General features: G+C 34.9%; 2 protein-coding genes across 6 annotated transcripts in view; one reads left to right on the top strand and one right to left on the bottom strand.

The window, feature by feature from the left end:
* The window catches only part of LOC106079216 (arf-GAP with coiled-coil, ANK repeat and PH domain-containing protein 2-like), a 90,017-nt gene that overhangs the window by 20,752 nt on the left and 44,413 nt on the right, over positions 1-24,852 (bottom strand). For all 4 annotated transcript variants that reach the window (XM_056007331.1, XM_056007334.1, XM_056007333.1 and 1 more), the window contains 2 exons: positions 1,285-1,385; positions 363-515 (listed from right to left, as the gene is read on the bottom strand). In XM_056007331.1, coding sequence (XP_055863306.1) covers positions 363-515; positions 1,285-1,385 — 254 coding nt within the window. The remainder of the gene's footprint in view (positions 1-362; positions 516-1,284; positions 1,386-24,852) is intronic.
* LOC106076769 (leucine-rich repeat-containing protein 70-like) overlaps positions 8,957-24,852 on the top strand; it is a 37,525-nt gene continuing 21,629 nt past the window's right edge. Inside the window, exon 1 of one of the 2 annotated variants that reach the window (XM_056007325.1) lies at positions 8,957-9,069. The gene's annotated coding sequence lies outside the window, so the exon portion shown is untranslated. 2 annotated transcript variants of the gene reach the window in all.

Below are 24,852 nucleotides of genomic sequence, written 5' to 3'. Positions count from 1 at the left end.
AGTCAGGTGCAACAAGTCCTATCAAAAGATGGACATGAGAACTGACATGAACTCCACAAAGTAGATTAACAAAATGGTTTGAGATCTAAATACAGACCATGAAAACCTATCACTAGTCACATTGAGCTCTATTGTTTCTTTTGGAGGTTTGGGTTACATGACCAATGGATGGAAAACATACAAATAGTTCATGCAACCGATAGGAAAGTAATTTTTTGTTAAATCTGTATGTCTGTGATGCCAAGTCAGAGATCTGTTGTGGTTAAATTATGTTGTTTTTTTTATTCCATCCCATTTTATTGAACAACTTGAAACATGTAACAGTCCAATGTGGTGAGCATGAGTCTGAATAAACTACAAACCTGGTGGGAGAAAGCACTTCAAAACAAAACCTCCTGTCTGAGTCTACAGGCTGTCTTATTGTACATAACCTCAGATCATCTTCCATGACTGTGAGTGTGTCCTTGGTACGTTTACGATAGACCAGCTGACTGTCTTGAATACAGAACCATCTCCTGAAAAATGAAGAGTCAATAAATATAGTGAAAAAGTCACAATAACATACATGTATACTAAATGTATATAGTGTACATTTCCAACCTATAATTTTGTCACTTTTTTTCAGTCACAACTGTATGTTACAAAATTTAAAATAGCCCATAACCTTCACTTATTTCTTAAAATGCCAAACACAAAAAAAAAAAAACTGTATTATTAGATAACATTATTTTAAAAAATTGTAGCATTAGATAACAATATTAATTTTTGTTGTTATTCCACCGAGTATTTAATATAATATTGAAGCTCACTGACAAATAGTAATTTTCAAAGTACCTACCCAGCTTTGTCTGGTTTATATTTTTTATTGTCCCAAAGTTGTCTAATGATAGGTTTACATATTTTTTGTTTCTATTAAAGTAGTCAAATGACAGGTTTACATATTATTTTGTGGTAAAATAAACTGTTAATTCAGAGAAATTCTAAAACTAAGAATAAAGTAAGTGATATGTCAACAAATTGGAGTGCTCAATTGTTGAGCAAATTGGAGTGCTCAATTGGTAAACAGATTGGAATCCTATATTGGTGAACAAATTGGAGTGCTCAAATGGTAAACAAATTGGAGTGCTAAATTGGTAAACAAATTGGAGTGCTCAATCAGTGAACAAATTGGAGTGCTCAATTGGTAAACAAATTGGAGTGCTATATTGGTGAACAAATTGGAGTGATAAATTGGTGAGCAAATTGAAGTTCCTTTGGAACCACAAGAGAACACAACTTTCATACCTGACATAGTTTTTGAAGGCATTACTATTTCTTTTAAATAGGTACCCTTCAGTCTGTAATAGATTCCCATCTCCCTGGAGTAGACTACTTGTACTGAGGTCCTGAAAACAACAAGATTCAATTTCAAAATACAAGTTGAAACATAATAATTGGGTTGTAAATTAAGAAAAAAGAATATCCAGCAAGATAGAAGGAAGAAACAAGAATATATAGGTCATGATCAAGAAAAAGATAAAAGATGATGTCTATGTTTATTAATAAAGTGTGGTGTATTATAGCAGACAATCTTCACAACATCAACAAAGACCACAGTTATTTGAAAAAACAGGTCTCAAGTACAGCTACAACCATACACAGGTCTATGGTGCCCCCCCCCCCCTTTTTTTTTTCTCCCAAGCAAGAACAGACCTTATGTGCTCAATCTACCACACACAGGTGCCTATCAAAGGTTTGTTTGGTACCACAATGACAAACTTTAGGCTACCATTATCACTCTTTACATTGCACCACTGGTCCACTTGACTACAGAATGACTTCTTCAAACTAAGTCTTTTAGATGGTTGGACCCAATCAAGTGACTCATGACTAGCTTTGAAAAAATACTCCCCTAAGTAGTGGCTCCTAGAACTTGACTTCTGGTCTCTTTCTCCTTATTATGCCCCCTTACGCAAAAGCTGGAAACGTAGCCACAATTTCATGAGACTTAAAAGTGTTTAGAACACTAGGAGCTAAAGGGGACATAATAAAATATTGACAGCAATAGGAATGCACTTGTTCAGTTGACATTTTCCCTCAGTTCATCATATTAATAATTCATATTTCATCCTAAGTACTGGGATCAAATAGGACCGAGAGAGTTGAAAGGATTTAAATCAATCCTATAATTATTATTTCCTCAAAATTGAATTTTCACCAGTAGACTAGTTTTGTCAATGCAACAAACCAATCAATTGTGCAATGGTTGTATGATTATTTCAGTTGTAAAACTAGACTGAAATGACTTATGATACAGAATAATTCTTTGATACCAAAAAATTTTGGTATATGTTTAGCTAACTCAGCAGTAGTAATTTTTAAAGCCTGTATAATGTTCACCACAGCATACAAAGTACTAGATAGATTGAACACAAGTTCTATAATGATAGAGAAGCAATAGATCTGAGTTAGACATTAGAAAAACTTTTTAGTCAACCATTTGAATTATTTCATTTTTATGAAGAGATCAGCAAAGAAAACATTTTAAAAATTCTTCATCAGGAGTTAATCTTCTTGGAAGAAGTTACGTTGACCTCTATCATTTCCTACCTACAGAATTACAGAGTAGGCTGCAACAAACAAACAAAAAATGCAGACACTTGAAAAGTGTTGAAGGAAAATTTAAACAAGAAACTAGCCACAAAGTTCAACTTAATTAGATGAAGAGTTAAGGAAGTTCCAAATAAAAAATGAAAGCAGTTTGTCTTTATGCATTTTCTTTTTCTACCTTCTAGCAACTCAACAAGTTGAAATTGGATCAGGACTCATTAACTAGTTAATCCTTTCTGTTTGGCCAGGGGTTGGAGGATCAAATGCTGCTTCCCACCTGGGTCTGAATTAAAATCCTGGTGCAGATTTTGAATTTAATTGGATGTTTTAGGAGGCCCTTAATTATGTCTTCTGATGTGTTCTTTAAAGGAAAAATGCAATCATTAAAGGTCATTGCTTGTAAAACTAAAATGTGTTCATTGGATCCCTCTTGTAAAAAGAAAAAAATATTTTTAGTTTGCAGCTTTCCAACATACAATAAATCCATGCAGAAACCTGGATGATCCATAGCTGATGTAGGACTTTGTGTGATTTCTGAGTCCTAAGTTTTGTGAACTGGCCATGCTTTGTGAATGTTTTGTTTGTTTGGTATGTCTTGTGTCTTGTCTGTGTAGTGTGTATTTTGAGTTTGAATGTGTAGCTCTGTATGTATCATGTCCCTGCTTTGTATGTGTGTACATGTGTGTGTGTGTGCATGTGTGTTGTGTGTGTGTTGCATCTTAAACTTTAGATTTTGCCAGTATGTTTCAACAGTCAGCATCACTTAATGGTGTGCTTTTGACTATTTCTAGTGATGCATCACAAAACTACTGCATAAAATGTTGTTTTTTTTTGGAAGGATGAAGGAGAGAAAACTGGTGGAAATAAAAAAAAAAATTAAAATTCTTATTAATTTGATTTGTTTCAAGTGAGACTGTTTCAAGTGAGATTGGTGTCAACTATTAATGGGATGTTTTCAAATTTTCCCCCCTAAAAATTATGAAAATCCAGCTGCATAGATAAGACACTTAAGTCAGAGCACTGAAACTTGATTCTTGTCCATGAAACAATGAAGTAATATGGGTTTCGCCAGTTTGGAAAAGTTTGTTCACACAAATAAGTGCTTGTAAACACTGTGATCATCCTTTAAGCTTGTTTTTGGAGATTTGGAAAAGTTTCTGCAGGCAACACAGAGTAGAAATCATAGTGTCTGCAAGGGAATGTGAAATATCCTCTGTGATTGTTGAAAACTCAGAACCCTCAGTCTTCTTCCTCATAACTCAGGTCTTCTTCCTCATAACTCAGGTCTTCTTCCTCAGAGCTCAGGTCTTCTTCCTCAGAACTCAGGTCTTATTCCTCAGAACTCAGGTCTTCTTCCTCATAACTTAGGTCTACTTCCTCATAACTCAGGTCTTCTTCCTCAGAGCTCAGGTCTTCTTCCTCAGAACTCAGGTCTTCTTCCTCATAACTTAGGTCTACTTCCTCATAACTCAGGTCTTCTTCCTCAGAACTCAGGTCTTCTTCCTCAGAACTCAGGTCTTCTTCCTCAGTACTCAGGTCTTTTTTCTCAGTACTCAGGTCTACTTCCTCAGAACTCAGGTCTACTTCCTCATAACTCAGGTCTTCTTCCTCATAACTCAGGTCTTCTTCCTCAGAGCTCAGGTCTTCTTCCTCAGAGCTCAGGTCTTCTTCCTCAGAGCTCAGGTCTTCTTCCTCAGTACTCAGGTCTTCTTCCTCAGTACTCAGGTCTTCTTCCTCACAGCTCAGGTCTTCTTCCTCAGAGCTCAGGTCTTCTTCCTCAGAGCTCAGGTCTTCTTCCTCAGAGCTCAGGTCTTCTTCCTCATAACTCAGGTCTTCTTCCTCATAACTCAGGTCTTCTTCCTCAGAGCTCAGGTCTTCTTCCTCAGAACTCAGGTCTTCTTCCTCAGAACTCAGGTCTTCTTCCTCATAACTCAGGTCTTCTTCCTCATAACTTAGGTCTACTTCCTCATAACTCAGGTCTTCTTCCTCAGAGCTCAGGTCTTCTTCCTCAGAACTCAGGTCTTCTTCCTCAGAACTCAGGTCTTCTTCCTCATAACTTAGGTCTACTTCCTCATAACTCAGGTCTTCTTCCTCAGAACTCAGGTCTTCTTCCTCAGTACTCAGGTCTTTTTTCTCAGTACTCAGGTCTACTTCCTCAGAACTCAGGTCTTCTTTCCTTAGAATTCCTATGATTTCAAAAATGTGAATACCAAGATTTGAGTGGTATCAGAAAAGTCCATTTAATGTTATGTGTTGTTTTACAAACAGCCATTTTCTTTACAAAACAAATATGTTGGCTTATTATCATATTCTACAAAAAAGTAAAGATCCATCCACTTTTCCTGGCAGATTTTCAGTTAAACTGTTAAAAAGTCAATGTTTCGTACAAGAGCCAAATGGAACCATGTTGCGGACCCGCAGGTCATATTTTGGGCATCACTACTGTAAGAGATTGCAGGTTATTACTGGTTGAAGTGAGACTGAAAGATTACAAAACATAAATTGAGGAACAAAGAACAACACAAAGGTTCTAGAAATGTTCACTAGGGGCTCAAGAGTCTTCAAGGGGACTAATTCAACTTATGCCACCACATTTGTCAAGTACGATTTCTTTACCTTTATCAAGATACCAAACAAAATAATTAATTACCAATGTTTAATCAACTAATTTCTTTTTTTTTTAAATTGATTATTTTGTTGTCAGCTAAAAGAAATATTCAGCTTAATCCGAGATTGGGTTATGGGAGAAATAATGTGTACAAACTTTTTTACCAGGCAGAGTGAGTTGATAAAAGCGTTGTAAAAAGGTAATCATATGCTCTATACTAGGAAGCATGGAAGCCTATCTAATATAATCCTCAAAGCAAGACTACACTTTGAATAACAATCTATACCATAAAGTAGAATGTAAGGCGTATGTATGTATGTCCCGCATAGAAATCAAAACCATTTGACCTATCTTGATAAAACTTGGCAGAAATGTTCCTTGGGTATGAACTGGAACCGTAACGTATGTATGGTAGCCCTAAAACAAACTTAAGACCCTCAAAAAAAAAAAAAAAAAAGGTTGCTCAACTCAATTTAAGCCTTAGTATTTTAAGGATCTAGGCCATGTTTACCATGTCTACATGATGAGACAGCACAGAGAGGTCACGCATGCGCAGAGATGAAAATCTCTAGGTCTAAATTAGCTCTCATTCAAGAAAGCATAATTTTTTTACTTTTACACATGAACATACAAATTAGTGTCTATTCATTTCATTATTTATGAGCATTAACCTTCGAATTTGAGTTTACAAAACATTTTTTGCATAAAATCGTTCGCTCTAAATGTGAATAGCTTTAGTCATGCTGACATACTTTTCCATAACTCGTGCGCACCATTACATGCACCGCGTAGTGATACAAATGAAATTAACGTCAGAGGTCAAAATATCGCGCATTATAAAGGCATATTATTGAACTAATAAACTACTTACATAATACAATTTACTTTCCATTGTGTTTTTTAAAGCATTTAAGCCTACAACTACCGATTCAGTTTAATTTTAAGTCTTTATTTTCAATTTACTTTTTTCTTTCAGATTTACGTATGCGCATTTAGACCTGTTAACAACATAGCTACACATATACATTAGGCGTGTTGATGAAACCTGACATAGCACATACTGTTCAGATTCAAAAGTTATATGATTTTAAGGGAGAAAAAAGCTAATGAGACAAAATTAATATCTTAAAATGTTTAGAAAATGGTGAGCTTGAGTTGATATGTAGCGTAGCCTATTGCATCTAGGTCCACACTATACGCCTACTGTATCTAGGTCAACACAAGCTCAAATAGTTTAATCAATTACTATAATAGGCTCAAAGTTTTTAGTTATTGACTAGATTTCTATGGCATCCTAATTGTTTACATTCTAGACCTAGATCTACATAAAATTAAACTAACAATGTTATAGAAACAATTACATTCGCGCGTTCCATTTGATTCTAAAATATATATTATCACTTTTTGTCACCTACACCAAGGCAACACGTCTTGAGGTCATGAACTTTCAGATCTACATAAAATTAAAAAAACATGTTGGCTTTTGACTAACAAATTAAATAAACTCTATTTTGCTTTATTTTTAAATTTAAATCATTGAGAGTTCAATATTTTACTGTCTTAAATATACGTTTGACTATACTTTTAATGAAGAATACACATTTTAAAAATAGATCTAAAACCTACTTTCATTTTATAATACAAGTAAACAAGACAGCGAGATCTATAGACTGGATCTATATCGCTACTAATTCTAGATCTACACTATTATACAGAAAACATTTCAACTTCTATTGGTAGGTACTATTTGTCTACATATAGCTTACATAATTGAAACAAAAACAAAAATTTATTGTATAAGTAGATTTAGGTCTAGAATATAGATCTGTACACAATTATGCTCCGCTTGGGTAAACCATCTATCTGTCATCTATGTAGCCTTTTGATGATACTTATCATACTAGAAATATCTTGATCTAGAAAGTCTAGATCTACTTATTAACTTACACTTTAACATAATGATTTAAAAATAAATACTTTCTTCAATAGCAGTCTACAGTCTACACGAAGACAAATGCCCTGACCCCACAGATAAACTGGTACAAAATAAAGTCTATTCATTTCATACTTTAATCAAATATATGTAGGCCTACAAGCAAACGTTTTTATTTGAAAAAAATGGATTTAGGTCGATTAGCTATTTCGATAGCTCCATTCATACTATTTTTACTTTCACGGATTCGCTTCGATTATAACATTATTATTTCGTTTAATTATTTACAAAACACTCTCAGTGACTATATCGACAGTGTTACGCAAATTAAGACCCGCGGGCCGCGGGAAATATATGGCTAGTGTTCTATATAAATGGTATACTTCGGCAAGACTACACTTTGAATAACAATGTTCTATATAAATGTTATATTTCGGCAAGACTACATTTTAAATAACAATGTTCTATATAAATGGTAAACTTGGGCAAGACTACATTTTAAATAACAATGTTCTATATAAATGGTAAACTTGGGCTAGACTACACTTTAAATAACAATGTTCTTAATAAATGGTATACTTCGGCAAGACTACACTTTAAATAACAATGTTCTATATAAATGGTAAACTTGGGCAAGACTACACTTTAAATAACAATGTTCTTAATAAATGGTATACTTCGGCAAGACTACATTTTAAATAACAATGTTCTTAATAAATGGTATACTTCGGCAAGACTACACTTTAAATAACAATGTTCTTAATAAATGGTATACTTCGGCAAGACTACACTTTAAATAACAATGTTCTTAATAAATGGTATACTTCGGCAAGACTACACTTTAAATAACAATGTTCTTAATAAATGGTATACTTCGGCAAGACTACATTTTAAATAACAATGTTCTTAATAAATGGTATACTTCGGCAAGACTACACTTTAAATAACAATGTTCTATATAAATGGTAAACTTGGGCAAGACTACACTTTAAATAACAATGTTCTATATAAATGGTATACTTGGGCAAGACTATACTTTAAATAACAATGTTCTTAATAAATGGTATACTTCGGCAAGACTACACTTTAAATAACAATGTTCTATATAAATGGTAAACTTGGGCAAGACTACACTTTAAATAACAATGCTCTATATAAATGGTATACTTCGCAAAGACACTTTAAATAACAATGTTCTGCTGAATGATGGCATGAATTGTGTAGACGGCACTATTTATTATTCAACAGCTGCGCTAGGTAAGACACTTATCTCAAATGGGGGATGGCCATATGCCAAAGGTGATCTTTTTAGGCGAGCTTTAGGGGGGGGGGCGGTGTAAGAGTCGTTCAAGTCCAACTCAGGCGTTACTGACGTTGAAAACAGCGGTAGTATACGATCTCAGAAAAAGACATCTGTCGTCAAATAGAAGTCGCAGTCGTGAACAGAGATTTTCAGACCCCCGCAGACAATGCGTGACATGTGACAACTATGAGAGTGGCCAATGGATCTGCTTTGTAATGTGAATACTGCACATTTTGGCAATCTTCGGAAATTAAATCAACGCCTTATTATGTGGTAGAAATTTAGATCTAAGTTGGTCAGTGGAGATCTCCAAAAATCTGGGTAGAATACGAAGTGAATTACAAGGTAAAATAAACATAAAAAGATCTTGTTTTATTTTCAAGTTTTAAAAAATCTTACACAGAGTAGCGAAAACAAAAAAAGTGCAATGAACTTGTTAAAGGTCATAATGAACCAAGTCTTTAACTTAAGGGAAAAGGGGGGGGGGAATCCTAAAGTAGCCGCCCACGGCACAGAAAAAAGTGTTGAGTTAGCACAGCACCCAACCAATGGGACGCATTGCAAGAGCAAGCTCTCCTGGCAAGAAGGCACAAAACAAGTGGGAGTAGAAGTGGCGCGCTGTTCACTAGAATAGTGGTGACCATTTATTCATACCTTTTTGTTCCCTTAGTCAAATTTGGGTTAGAAAGAAATAATGTTTGAAACGTATTGATACATAGTAGAACTCTGCTAGATATATATTTTAAAACAAAACTTGGATATAACATTGAGAAGTTGAATAAGGTAAGCGCGGATTTCCTTTTCTTAGATTGCCATTTGAAACAGACGAAGTAGGCTTGACATTTACAGCGTCTTTTGGTTGGTGGTTGTTTTGTTCTTCTTCTTCCCCTTTGTGCGCTTCTCCATGTCGTGAAAGAGATTAAGATTTGAAATGATTGAAAATAATTTATAACTGAATTTTTTTTTTAAATAATTGGATTTGTAATTACTGATTATTAGATACCTTAGCTTTTAGAACCGTTTCTCTTTAGGTCTAAGTTCTCATACAGCCCACGTTGTGTTAGTTAATAGCGCTAATATAATTTAATTAGTTAGTATTACTAGTATTATATTATATTTATTATATTTTATTATACTGTCTTAAATACTTAAATCAAAAGTTTGGAAACTACACACGCATCCGACCACATTAACACACAGTCACACAACCCACAACGCGCCCCAAAGTTCTTAAAAGGTCACTTCCGCAGACTACACAAATATTATTGTGCCAGAGCCAAATGGAGACCAGCATCGGGTTCTGCTGACAGGGAGTCTGGTAGTGGAGGGAGAGGGGTGTGGCGACGGTGCGAGTAAAAGGGGGAGGTGAGCCCTAGGTTACTCCGGACAAACCCGACCCAGCACCTTGTCACATCTTTACACGCCGACACAAACACACTCTCTGACATAATGAGCTTAAAGACATAATGAGCTTAAACACACTCTCTGACATAATGAGCTTAAACACACTCTCTGACATAATGAGCTTAAACACACTCTCTGACATAATGAGCTTACAGATCAACCGTTCAAATATTTGTCTTTTAATTGAACAACTATTTAGTACTAAAGGTAAGGCTTTTGACTTGATTGTTCTTGTTGTGTACAGTGTACCTGTCATTCTGTTCATGCCGTATTAAAAGAGCAGGTAACATATACACAATGTACAGTTGGTAGGCACATGGTAAGACAAATGTTTCAAAAAAGGATTGATATCTAGATAGCGTAGTTTAAAAAAACAAAACACATTAGAACTAGCTGACTGAGTGACTCAGTGCTACAAGTCAGCTGCTCACGCCCACACTAAAACATTGCACAACTTTCCAAAGGGGTGCGCGTGTTGTTGTACCGGACAGATATTTCATTAAAGACCACTTGGTCTTGATCACTCAAGGCGTTTTTTGTTTGTTTGGGCGACATAATTAATTACTTAGCACATTTTATGTCATTTTTTAAAATACTTGTTCTCTTTGTTTTGACTTATGAGTAGATTATATGTAGTACAGATTTATCTCTATAGCGGAAAAAAAACCCAAACCCAACTAGAAATACTAGCTCGCTTGTTTATGACTCCAGTGCACCAGAACAAAGGAAGGGTCGATAAGCTATATTGAAGTGACATTATATTTTGTTTTCACCATAGACTTGTATATTATACTCATAGACATAAATATATAGACTGGACGATAAAGTAAAAATTATTATGGCAAACATTTGGGAAAGGATAAGTTTGTATGAGTTATACAGCAGTTATGAGCAGTGTAAATATAAAAGTATTTATAGTTGTTGTTTTTTTCAGCCATAACCTATATAATTGATAAAACCCCTTTTGTATTATTATATCTCTAATCCTGCCTACCAAATCTATTAAAGTTACATAATTAAAATAATTATAAATAGTTTCAAATAATAGATTTAGATCTCGTCTATATAAATACTAAAGTAAAAAAAATACTACTTACTACTAGTACTATACTACTATACTCTATACTATAATTGTAAACTGTATAGTCTAGTCTATAGTTCGTATATAAATAGTCTAGGACTAGATTGTCACTAGATCTATAAATCTATACTTATACTAGATCTAGTCTATAGTCTGCATGCATAGATGAGAGATTGACTAGTGTAATAGTTAGTAGTAAAAAGTATGAAAAGTATTAGACCTAGTTATTACAAATATTAGTCATATTTATTAGATTTAGATCTATCAATATTTGAATATTAAATAGTCACAGTCACAGTGATACTGAATTATTCTGACTTACTGAAAGTGAAAGTTAATGTGTATAATATTCAATTTTTTTTTTCAACCTTTAGAATTTATCCTTGGCCTATCGTACTACGAACATTAGAGCACGTTCTTCTCATTTTCTTTGACTTTTTTGACTAAAAACTAATTCTAACAATTTGAATCGATAAGACGACCGCCATACATTAATAAAGAAGCCATGTCAACAAACATAGATCCACATCACAAACCTATATATATTTGCCTATGTCTATGATTATGAAACAAAGGCAAAATATTGGGAATATGGCAGTTTTGTACTTTTCAAAACTAAAGATCATAATTATATATTGGCTGAAATGTTAGTCCTAGAATTTATAGCTCAATTGCCGCCATTTTTTTTTCACATAGATATAGTACATAAAACATATTTGACTTCCCCCAAATAAAAATAACTTCCTACTTCCAGTCTATATTTATTTATGTCTATGATTATACTAGACTGGAAACCGGAAATAAATTCTTATCCGCGACTGATCAATTTATATATATATATATATATATATATATATGTACGTAAAATCTTTTTTCAGGCTCTAAAGGGATTCGCCCCAATCAATCTTAGATAAGTAATAATCTTTAGTTTTCAAAGTTTAGAAATATTGCAAAATCATTTCTCGGATATTGACGCAAATATATGAAACAAAGCCATTTCCTGTTTGTTTCTATTGAGATACTGTTTCAAAAATCCTAAATCGAAATAATTCATGTTGATTTAAATCATCTTATTTAAATAGATTGATTATCTAGATCTTTCTAGATTATGTATCTAAAAGTTGCAAAATAATAATTATGAGACGAGAGTACTTTTATGTTTTGTGTTCAATTACTAGATCTAGATCTAAACATTAAATTTTATGTTACATAGGTAAGGGTTGAAAAAAAAAACAACTTTACTTCTTCCGTTGATGCCCAATCTTCTTTGATTGAGTTGGCTACATGTAAGTTCAATTCAGCGTCCTTGACACTTTATCTTATAGCGAAATTTCCCACTATATCTGTGTGTGTATTTGTGTCTGTGGTTGTAGGTGTCAAAAGACTCAACAAACAGTAATACTATTAAGTAATTTATGTTTTGCAAGGTGTGTAAGAAAAAAGAAATTCCACGTTTTGACAGTCTACGTCTGCAATCCTTGAGGTTTTCGTGCACACGCCTAGTTTAGTCATACAATTATAATACTAAGAAGAAATGATAAACATAATCCGAAATATTAAATTCTGACCGGAATAATATAAGAGAAAAACAAGCACAATTTTTAAAAAATCTTTAAAAAAAAAAAAAAAAGCTTATTTAAAGGGAAAGAACTACGTGCTTAAAACTATAGGTACCAATAATGTACACGTTATTTCCCTTATTATTGGGGCGCGGGGGTCGAATGGTTAAGCGCTTGTCTTCCGAAAATGAGGTCCTGGGTTCGAATCCCAATGAAGACTGGGATTTTGAATTTCGGGATTTTTAGGGCGCCCCTGAGTCCACCCAACTCTAATGGGTACCTGAATTTAGTTGGGGAAATTGTGCTGGCCACATAACACCCTGCTCGTTAACCGTTGGCCAAAGAAACAGCGGTTAGATCGCAAGGTCTGAAAAGGGAAACTTTATTTTTTTTTTAATTTCACTTATTCGATATCAAACAAAATAATTAGTTACCAATAATTAATTGACTAATTGAGTATTTTTGTTTATTGATTCATGTTTTGTTAGGTACAATAAATAGTTGATCAACTTGATCGGAGAATGCGCGATGGAGAAATGGCGGTAACATATTTTTTAAAGGGACTAAACCCAACAAATTTAACCATATCTGAAATATTAGTTTCCCTTGTTGATATCAAACAAAATAATGAATTACCAGTAATTAATTGTCTAATTGGTTACTTTTTTTTATTGATTCATTATTGTCTATATCAAAGAATAATTGTGCGAGGTTTCAACTTTATACGAGAATGGGTGTGGGAAAAATAACGTGTACACACTTTTTACCAGACAGAGAGAGAGAGAGAGTTGATATAAGCTTTGTAAAACGGACATTCCAAAGAGATTTACAAAGACTTGAATTACTGAAAAACGCCATCTCAGTACCTATTTCATCCTTCTATTACAGATCTCACACAGTACATACAAAACATCGATTACTTATCAGACATGATTTCCTTTCTTTGGAGATAGATTATCCAATAAAAACGTGTCTATATACCACTTGGACATGCTCGACAGGGACAGTTCAATAAATGCGTGGTGTTTACAGTCTTAGTTTCTACTCTATGCACGACCTCCTTCAGACAATTAAGCGTATTATTAGACTTACTATCAGAAAACTGCGGCTGGAACGGAAGTGTTGTGTCTTCTATCCAGTTACTTGATGTACAGTCTTGTAGTGAACATTTTTAAAGAATGCATTCTTCCACTCAAAGAAACTAGGAATAAGTGGATACTATAAAATCAAATTCGAAATAAAAAAAAGCAACAACAAATAAGCGAATATTATTTCCGGTCTTAGCAGTAAATTAGATGTCAACCTTTATTTTATCTGTATTGCCAGGGAGAGAGAGGGGGGGGGCGGAGCCAGTTCATCACATATCAACCGTTATTTATTTAGAGCGAGCACTTTTCTGAAAAGTACATGGTTCAGACAGTATTGTTTCAGCTTGGCAAAGCAATAAATAAACAAGAGGCTAGAAAACAAGCTTCTCCTTAGCGCATGTAAGAATCAAGACACACAGTGAACAAAGAATTACATTGGAGTATGCCTTCAAACAGCACAAACCTTCAACATTTGACTGGAACCATAGGTCTATGTAAGAAAGACATCTAATGACGGTCAGTCTGATTAGGTGTGTTGAAAGGGGGAAGAGGTAACACTACAAGAAAATAGGTTTGTACGTTATTATTAGACTATACAACTTTCTACTCCTTTGTGAGGCATTGCCTTTGACAGCCGACATCCCCCCACCCCCCTTAGGCTATAACGTAAGTTTGTTGGAGATTTTTCTTTTTTCTATTTATCAGTCAGAGGGACGGGACGAATGCAAAGTGTGTGTGGGGGCAGGGCTTACGTAATGACTGGAAAACACTTTTTTCGCGTTGTACTATAGGCCATAGTCCGCTCATGTTAAGTCTTGTGAAAAAAAAACAACAACAAATAAACAAAAAAAAAAAAGGGAAAAAAACAAACATGTAATGTAATTCTACACCGTTCCTTTGAGTTTATTTTATGCTGAAAATGATTGGCGGGTTCAGATCACGTGATGCACTTTACGATTTCGCACAACAAATTCATGTCTGTTAGCAGGAAGAAAACGGATAAGGTTTGTCGAGAAATGGATTTTCGTTGAAATTCAATCATATTAACTCCTCAATCTGAACAGTGAAGAATTGGAAGTGCTTAAAGCCGTGATTATATGGCGTGATTGAATTAAAACAAACAAAAAAAAAAGGTTCTCCTGAAAGCATAACTACACCTAACATTATTTGACAGATATAAATACAAGCAATGACGCAATACAGAAACAAAACAAATTCGTTTCCAACTTGCGAGCAATAAAATCACACGTTTCTCACAGAGGAACATTGGAAACAACATGTATGTTGTCAAGTGAATCAAGGGAGGTCATCAAGTGTCCAGAGCTGATGTCTAACGTTCACATACATTAATTACAAAGGACGCCAACTCTCTTGATTGCAGCATTAACAACAAGAACATTGGTCATACTAAGGAAACGTTAAATTTAGACAAAAAAAAATGTCCCACCTCCCTAAATGAAAGTATTTTAGCCGCAAAATTCTTTCTCCAAGATCACCAGTGACGGTATGAAAGAAGTGATTGCTAGCAGACGCAAAAAGATATGCCAGCAGATGGCGGAAACTGGGAGTAAACAACTCCCTTGCCATCCCAGCATGCAATGTCAGTGACAAAATCAGTTTCCTGAATCCAAACAATGAGCGAGAGCGCAGTGTGGGAGTAAGGCGGTGTACATTGGCCAACTCACGTAACCCTATCTGTGGATCATCATATCTCTGACGGAGAGACACCGCTGTACGTATTAACCCTTACCAGCCCATCCTACCCAACAAGTTCAGTGAGAAACTATGCGGTTAATGAGACTGAGAGCCAATGCATGTTGGGAAGAAATAATACTTCAATCTAGCCGCACAACATATGTGTGTGTGTGTGTGTGAGCGCGTCTCAGTTCAATGTTTGTTTCCCCCTCCCCGACCCTGCTTAAACCGTTAGAATTGAGTCCCTACATAGTCATGTCCACTTGCTACTTCTTTTTCCTCTGTAGCTCGGCGCCACTCAAGCCAACCACTTCCTTGCTACGTAGTACTCTCAGAACTCTTCAATGACTTCAAACACAAATATTTTCGTTGGACGTCCCTTTGAATCAAATTCTTTGAGAATCTGTTACAAGGTCAAATGAACACTTCACAACAGTAATCACAAGGTCACTATGGAACAAAGTTTCACAAACTTTTATTACTGGCGTCGATCCTACCGCCCCCCCCCCCCTTGAAAAAAAAGTTTCGAGCCCACCCTCTAGTTAGGGGTTATGGGTAGCGCTTGAAGCGTTTTTCTGCATTCTGAGCTCCAAAAATTCATTCATCTGATATGGCACTATTTCCTGTAAGACGGCAAGTCATGAGAGAAGGGGGTGACCTCTAGGTACATAATGCAGTAGAATATGAAGTCTGGGCCTGATCGTGCCGGCCTGATCATTGTCATATCATCCGTTTTGAGCGGACCTTTTAGTTCAAGCAAAAGACTAAATATAAGGATGAAAGTAACTCGCAACATATTTGAACGCCCCCTCCTGTTTAGTGTATGTTGAAAGGAGACGTTTTGAACTGAGTGAAAGATGACATTCTACATTAAGATTGTATATAGATGGTAAATAAAGTGAAGTTTATTTTCATTAACAGTTCGATAGAAAGATAGGTAGGTAAACAAATATATAGACAGACAGACAGACAGACAGACAGATAGATAGATAGATAGATAGATAGATAGATAGATAGATAGATAGATAGATAGATAGATAGATAGATAGATAGATAGATAGATAGATAAAGTAATGCATGTACATGTTTTAATAATGTAAACAAAAAATTGTGCAGTCACTTGAAGGTCACGCTGCTCCCAGACATGTCTTAAGTTAGACTCTGGGATTATTTCCAGCGAGCGTGACGTGAGTAAAAAAAAATAAATTTGAACGCTTCTCTCTCAGGTGCACTTTGAGCTTGTTCTTCTTAGCCTAGATATGAAGAGCACAAATATTTCAACGATGAGTTCAATGACCTATTGTGTGAGAGTGTGTGTGTGTGTGCCGTAACCAAGTGTGGGAAAATAGGAAATGTTTCATTCTTGAGTTTCTGGTGTACCTCAGTTTGACTTGGTTCTAATGTTTACTTGAGTTTGTAGAAAAAAAATACTTTGGAAAAAAACAAGACTCTTTATTTACAGCAATAAAAGCTCTCAAGCTGTAAAATTGAAATCCATTTGATCCGAAAATGGGAAGTGTGAAATAACGTGTTCAAAATTTTAACAGACTGTGTGAGTTGATAGAAGCTTTGTAATAAATGGTCATTGTATATCAAGCAACAAGACATCGCTGCCTTTGTTTGACAACAAAAACACGTGGTCAACATCACATAATCTGCCTCAAAGTTCTTTAAGTCTGGAATCAAAACATCATCACATATTCCTAGCTCATTATAAAACATCTACAACCATTTTCTTACCTAGGCGTCTAGACAGGGGCTCCCCCCAGTTCCCTGAAGTCAAACTTTCTCCGAATTTTTTCTCTTGAGCAAACGTTCTAACTCTGTTTCATTCATCACCAACTTTCAAAGTTTTCAAGTTTCCGTAACAAAATATACAGACAAAATCGAATGGATCAACTTGAGCCGAGTGTACGTGTTGGAACTTAATGTGTGTGTAAATAATTACAAACTTTTTAGATGATTTGAAACTTCCCTAGCAGAGTAAATGTAGAGTCTGGTCTATGGTGCGCTATTGAAAAATAATTTAAAAAAAAAACATTTTCAGATCCATTTATCATATTCTTATTCTAAAGTAAATAATATCTATGTGATCCTGCAGTATTAAAAACAAGTCACATCTGACAGGCATCTGTTACATCTGTTGATTTACAAATAAATTTAGGTCAATATTAAACTTTATGAAAGATCGTACGATTTATAATTTAAATCTTGTTTTCTTTCAATTTATTATTATTTTTTATAGATCCAAAATGAGTTGCAATGCATTTCAGATTCACCCATAGTTGTTTTTTTTTTTTTTTGATTGACAGAATGCAGTCTAGATCAGCAAATCGCTGCAAGGTTAAAAGTCGCATATAAACTAAATTTTAGCGTTGCAGTCTGTTTTATTATAAAATAATTAAAGCGACATTATTACAATACCTCTATTCAAGTCAGAACTTTATGGAATCAGGAACCTGGAACGCTGATCTCAAAAACGGCTCTAACGATTTTTCTATAAATGTAACAGTTGATGTATATCGCTGAGAAAAGAATCAGTAGCTCCTTGGCCACATGGGGAAAATTTTAGATTGATCGTTAGAATTTTTTAAAGTAAAAAATAAATAAATTTTAATTTGGCTAGATAGAGAAATTGATCAATATCCAAGATCAGTTTTCAAAGGACTATTGCGTTCTTGAAAGCCCTATCGCTTTCGGGAATTTCCGAATATTGCTTAAAGAGTTGAATAAATGAATGTCCAGTAAAATGTTGAGCATCGCTAAGTCTAGATCTAAAGGCCTATCATTGGAATAGTATCAAGTGTAGTAGACCTATACATTCACTTACAAAGATTCTTTCTCGTGGGGGAAAAAAAAAGGGGGGGGGGGGTCATTGTTTTATAATATAACCATTCATTAGTTATTAAGAGAAAAACAATAATTAAAAAAAAAAGCATGGCTTAGTCATCCGTAGTGTAATGATAAATGATTTTTTAAAAATTAAATTTAAAGTTGCTTAAAGTTTATTGATATATTATCTAAGATTTACTTTTTTTTTACGTAAATGTAATATAGATCACATGGAGATTCTAGATCTAGGGAGTTCTATATAAGAGGTCTAGATCTAGCTGTAGATGTCTATAGAATGAAAGTACCGTAGCAATAACTTATTATTCAATTGTGTATTGCCAGCACGCCTAATGGGTAACATCGTACGAGGAGATGACGGTGTCAAAATCACGAGGACGATACCCAGCTTAAGCTAAACATAAAATATTTAATAATCAATTTTGTTTTTGGTTGTATAATGGAGGTAATTCTTTAAAAATTATTATTATTTTAGTATCTTTCTTGTTTAGAGTTTTTAAAGTTGTTTCCCATTTATTAATGAACTTAAAAAAAAAAAGACCAAGGTCAAGATTAATCTTGATAAATACAGAATGAATTTTTGTGAAAGCCAAAAGATATACAGTAATCTAAGGTCCAATCACTTTCATGGACTAGCGCGAAAAAGGGGGGGGGGGGAATGTATCTGGGAGAAGATTTCCATCTGCCTTTTCAAAATAAATAAATACATTAAAAAGTTGCTTGAGTCAGAATTTGAACTCGAGGTCTCGAGCCTCCACGATGGAAGGACGACGCGCTAGCTACTGAAGCTGATACAAATAGGTTTCATAGACTCTTGTTGCTTTACAATTTGTATTCAAGACAAAATTCTATAGACAAGGCTTATCTCCCCTAAGTACATTTTCTATATATCAATGCGGTCTGATTGACCAAGCCTTTAGAGCTATGCTCTCTTATCTTCAAACAAAATTATGTATATGTACTTTAAGATCATTTTAACCAGGCAATGAAACCTTTTAATTAACAAAAAGAAAATATTTAGCAGATAAACGCTGAGTAAATCCTAGCTGGTAAGTAACATACACTAAAAAAAAGATGCATTCTATTAAAGGTAAGATCCAATTCAAACATTTTCAGTCTAGTGCTCGCCATTACTTATAGACATACCTTCTAAGCAGATAGACACTTCAGTAGACAGTCACTAACTGCATGCACTAAACGTGTGTTCTGAAAGTACTTAGGTTTTGTGTTCTGACAGTCTTGTATTCTGACAGTACTTAGGTCTTGTGTTCTGACAGTCTTGTGTTCTGACAGTACTAAGGTCTTGTATTCTGACAGTACTTAGGTATTGTGTTCTGACAATCTTGTATTCTGACAGTACTTAGGTCTTGTGTTCTGACAGTCGTGTTCTGACAGTACTTAGGCCTTGTGATCTGATAGTACATAGGTCTTGTGTTCTGAGAGTCTTGTGTTCTGAGAGTACTTAGGTCTTGTGTTCTGACAGTCTTGTATTCTGACAGTACTTAGGTCTTGTGATCTGATAGTACATAGGTCTTGTGTTCTGACAGTCTTGTATTCTGAGAGTACTTAGGTCTTGTGTTCTGACAGTCTTGTGTTCTGAGAACACTTAGGCCTTGTGTTCTGACAGTCTTGTATTCTGATAGTACTTAGGTCTTGTTTTCTGACAGTCTTGTATTCTGACAGTACTTAGGTCTTGTGTTCTGACAGTCTTGTATTCTGATAGTAATAAGGTCTTGTGTTCTGACAGTCTTGTATTCTGACAGTACTTAGGTCCTGTATTCTGACAGTCTTGTATTCTGACAGTAATTAGGTCTTGTGATCTGAGAGTACTTAGGTCTTGTATTCTGAGAGTCTTGTGTTCTGACAGTACTTAGGTCTTGTGTTCTGAGAGTCTTGTGTTTTGACAATACTTAGGTCTTGTGTTCTGAGAGTCTTGTGTTCTGAGAGTCTTGTGTTCTGACAGTCTTGTGTTCTGAGAGTCTTGTGTTCTGACAGTCTTGTGTTCTGACAGTACTTAGGTCTTGTGTTCTGACAGTCTTGTATTCTGATTGCACTTAGGTCTTGTTTTCTGACTGTACTACTTAGGTCTTTTGTTCTGAGAGTCTTGTGTTCTGACAGTACTTAGGTCTTGTGTTCTGACAGTCTTGTGTTCTGACAGTCTTGTATTCTGACAGTAATTAGGTCTTGTGTTCTGATAGTACATAGGTCTTGTGTTCTGACATTCTTGTGTTCTGACAGTACTTAGGTCTTGTTTTCTGACAGTCTTGTATTCTGACAGTACTTAGGTCTTGTGTTCTGACAGTCTTGTATTCTGATAGTAATTAGGTCTTGTGTTCTGACAGTCTTGTATTCTGACAGTACTTAGGTCCTGTATTCTGACAGTCTTGTGTTCTGACAGTCTTGTGTTCTGAGAGTCTTGTGTTCTGACAGTCTTGTGTTCTGACAGTACTTAGGTCTTGTGTTCTGACAGTCTTGTATTCTGATTGCACTTAGGTCTTGTTTTCTGACTGTACTACTTAGGTCTTTTGTTCTGAGAGTCTTGTGTTCTGACAGTACTTAGGTCTTGTGTTCTGACAGTCTTGTGTTCTGACAGTCTTGTATTCTGACAGTAATTAGGTCTTGTGTTCTGATAGTACATAGGTCTTGTGTTCTGACATTCTTGTGTTCTGACAGTACTTAGGTCTTGTTTTCTGACAGTCTTGTATTCTGACAGTACTTAGGTCTTGTGTTCTGACAGTCTTGTATTCTGATAGTAATTAGGTCTTGTGTTCTGACAGTCTTGTATTCTGACAGTACTTAGGTCCTGTATTCTGACAGTCTTGTATTCTGACAGTAATTAGGTCTTGTGATCTGAGAGTACTTAGGTCTTGTATTCTGAGAGTCTTGTGTTCTGACAGTACTTAGGTCTTGTGTTCTGAGAGTCTTGTGTTTTGACAATACTTAGGTCTTGTGTTCTGAGAGTCTTGTGTTCTGACAGTCTTGTGTTCTGAGAGTCTTGTGTTCTGACAATTTTTAGAAAAGATAGGGCTGATAATCATGGAGGAGTTCTTTTAGCAATAAAAAACACTCTTATAGCAGAAGAAATTACCTTACCTAACTCAAAAAATGTAGAATCAACATTTTGTAAAATTAATACCACCTCAACATCCCTAATAATAGGCAGCATTTACAGACCACCTAATTCTAGTTTAGAATACATGCAGGAACTATGTAATCAGATTACTACACTTAAAGAGACAAATAAAAATGCAGTTTTTTGGATTATGGGTGATTTCAACCTACCTGATATAAATTGGAAAACACTAACCATAGATAAACACCAAAACCTTAAGGACATAAATGAGCTTTTCATAGAAACTTTACACAACCTAAGTTTAGATCAAATCATTAAAAAGCCAACTAGATTAAACAACACATTAGATCTCTTCTTAACCAACAGACCTGGATTAGTAGTTGATTATGAAATTATCCCTGGTCTATCAGACCATGAGATCATAAAAATACACAGTCAGATAAAAGCAGTAGCCAATACAAAACCCAAAAGAAAAATCTTACTCTGGAATAAATGTAACCTAACACAACTACACCAAGCTGCACTAAACTTTCAACAAACATTCTTATTAGAAAAAGACATTAACCAACCAGTCGATGACCTCTGGAATTTCATTAAAAACCATCTTAAAAGCATAATAGAAAATCATATACCAACTAAATACAGATCAAACAAAATAAATAAATGCTGGTTTAATAATAGACTAAAGAAGCTTTGTAAACAGAAGGAAAACCTCTATAGAAAATTTAAAGAAACTAATGCAGAAAGAGTTTACAAAAAGTATATAAAAATTAAACACTTAACCCAAAAAGTAAGCAGACAGCTGCAGAGTGAATACATAAACAATGTAATATCTAAAGATAACAACAAAAACCTATGGTCATACATTAAGTCTAAGAAAATGGAAACAACAGGCGTAGCGCCATTAAAAGATGAACATAACATAATACATAATGATAATGAAACTAAAGCAAACATTCTAAACAAATACTTTGCATCAGCATTCTCAGCCCCAGGAGACAAAGACATATTACTGAATTTGAACCAAGTAGACAACATAGAAGATATAGTAGTACAAGAAAATGGAATTCAAAAACTATTAGCCAACACCAAACCAAATAAAGCTTCTGGACCTGATGGTATTCCAGCTAGATTACTCAAAGAACTAAGTAATGAGCTAGCCCCAGTGTTCAAAATACTCTTTCAGGCTTCACTTAACCAGGGCAGAGTACCAAAGGACTGGAAAGAAGCTAATGTCACCCCCCTATTTAAAAAAGGAGAAAAATCTGACCCAGGGAACTACAGACCAGTATCACTTACCAGCATCACATGTAAAATCCTAGAACACATAATATGTAGCAACATCATAAACCACTTAGACAAACATAATGTCCTCACACCATACCAACATGGCTTTAGGAAATATAGATCATGTGAAACACAACTAATAGGACTAATTGATGATTTTTCAAAAGGTTTAGATAATAGTGAACAAATAGATGCTATCTTACTAGATTTTTCTAAGGCTTTTGACAAAGTTCACCACCATAGTTTGCTTAAAAAATTAAAATATTTCGGCATTAATGGTCCACTGCATCAGTGGATTAAAGACTTTCTGATAGGGAGAGAACAAACTGTAATAATAAATGGCTCTAAATCAACACCGATAACAGTAAACTCAGGTGTACCTCAAGGTACAGTCTTGGGTCCACTACTATTTTTAATTTACATAAATGATTTACCAAATTGCATTAGTTCAGGAACAAAAGTCAGATTATTTGCAGACGATTGCATAATATATAGAACAATAAAAACAACACAAGACACAGATATTTTACAAAGAGAATTAGATGAATTACAGAAATGGGAATCAAATTGGAGCATGTCTTTCCACCCAGAAAAATGTCAGTTGTTAAGAGTAACAAAAAAACTAAAACAAATTAATTCCACTTATCTTATTCATGGCAAACCAGTATCACAGACTAAAAACGCAAAATACCTAGGTGTTATAATAAATGAAAAACTATCATGGAATCCACATATTGATGAAACTACAAAAAAATCAAACAAAGCATTAGGATTTATTAAAAGAAATTTCTATAAATCAAATAAGAACATAAAACTAAAATGTTACTTAACCTTGGTTAGGCCAATAATAGAATATGCATCCTCCGTTTGGGACCCCTCAACTCAAGAAAACATTAAGAAACTGGAACAGACACAAAATAGAGCAGTGAGATTCATAACAAACGAATATTCACATTTGACTAGAGTAACACCTTTAGTAAAATCACTAAATTTAGAAAGCCTCCAGGACAGAAGGCTCAAAAGTAAAGTAGCAATCATACATAAAACACTGAACCATATTCTTCAAATACAAAAACAAAATTTAATAAAATACTCTGAAAGACACAAAGATAAAGGCACATTCCTCGTCCCATATGCTAGGACAAATTTGTACAAATACTCCTTCTTCCCTAGTGCTATTAGAGCATGGAATGGGTTGCCTGAGCTAGCCAGGAAAACCAGTGACTTGGCAGAATTTAAGTCATTGGTTAATATGCATGACTAAATGCATGACGCGTAGGACGTAATCATCTTCTTTTTTGAAGTAACGTCTGTATTATATAAGATAAGATAAGAAGACAGTCTTGTGTTCTGACATTCTTGTGTTCTGACAGTACTTAGGTCTTGTGTTCTGACAGTACTTAGGTCTTGTGTTCTGACAGTACTTAGGTCTTGTATTCTGAGAGTCTTGTGTTCTGACAGTACTTAGGTCTTGTGTTCTGACAGTCTTGTGTTCTGACAGTACTTAGGTCTTGTTTTCTGACAGTCTTGTATTCTGACAGTACTTAGGTCTTGTGTTCTGACAGTCTTGTATTCTGATAGTAATTAGGTCTTGTGTTCTGACAGTCTTGTATTCTGACAGTCTTGTATTCTGACAGTAATTAGGTCTTGTGTTCTGATAGTACATAGGTCTTGTGTTCTGACATTCTTGTCTTCTGACATTCTTGTGTTCTGACAGTACTTAGGTCTTGTGTTCTGACAGTACTTAGGTCTTGTATTCTGAGAGTCTTGTGTTCTGACAGTACTTAGGTCTTATGTTCTGACAGTCTTGTGTTCTGACAGTACTTAGGTCTTGTTTTCTGACAGTCTTGTATTCTGACAGTACTTAGGTCTTGTGTTCTGACAGTCTTGTGTTCTGACAGTCTTGTATTCTGACAGTAATTAGGTCTTGTGTTCTGATAGTACATAGGTCTTGTGTTCTGACATTCTTGTGTTCTGACAGTACTTAGGTCTTGTTTTCTGACAGTCTTGTATTCTGACAGTACTTAGGTCTTGTGTTCTGACAGTCTTGTATTCTGACAGTACTTAGGTCCTGTATTCTGACAGTCTTGTATTCTGACAGTAATTAGGTCTTGTGATCTGAGAGTACTTAGGTCTTGTATTCTGAGAGTCTTGTGTTCTGACAGTACTTAGGTCTTGTGTTCTGAGAGTCTTGTGTTCTGACAGTCTTGTGTTCTGAGAGTCTTGTGTTCTGACAGTCTTGTGTTCTGACATTCTTGTGTTCTGACAGTACTTAGGTCTTGTGTTCTGACAGTACTTAGGTCTTGTATTCTGAGAGTCTTGTGTTCTGACAGTACTTAGGTCTTGTGTTCTGACAGTCTTGTGTTCTGACAGTACTTAGGT

Source organism: Biomphalaria glabrata, chromosome 13, assembly GCF_947242115.1.
Source record: "Biomphalaria glabrata chromosome 13, xgBioGlab47.1, whole genome shotgun sequence".
NCBI classification, from domain to species: Eukaryota; Metazoa; Mollusca; class Gastropoda; family Planorbidae; genus Biomphalaria; species Biomphalaria glabrata.
This window is presented reverse-complemented; position numbering and strand designations above follow the sequence as displayed.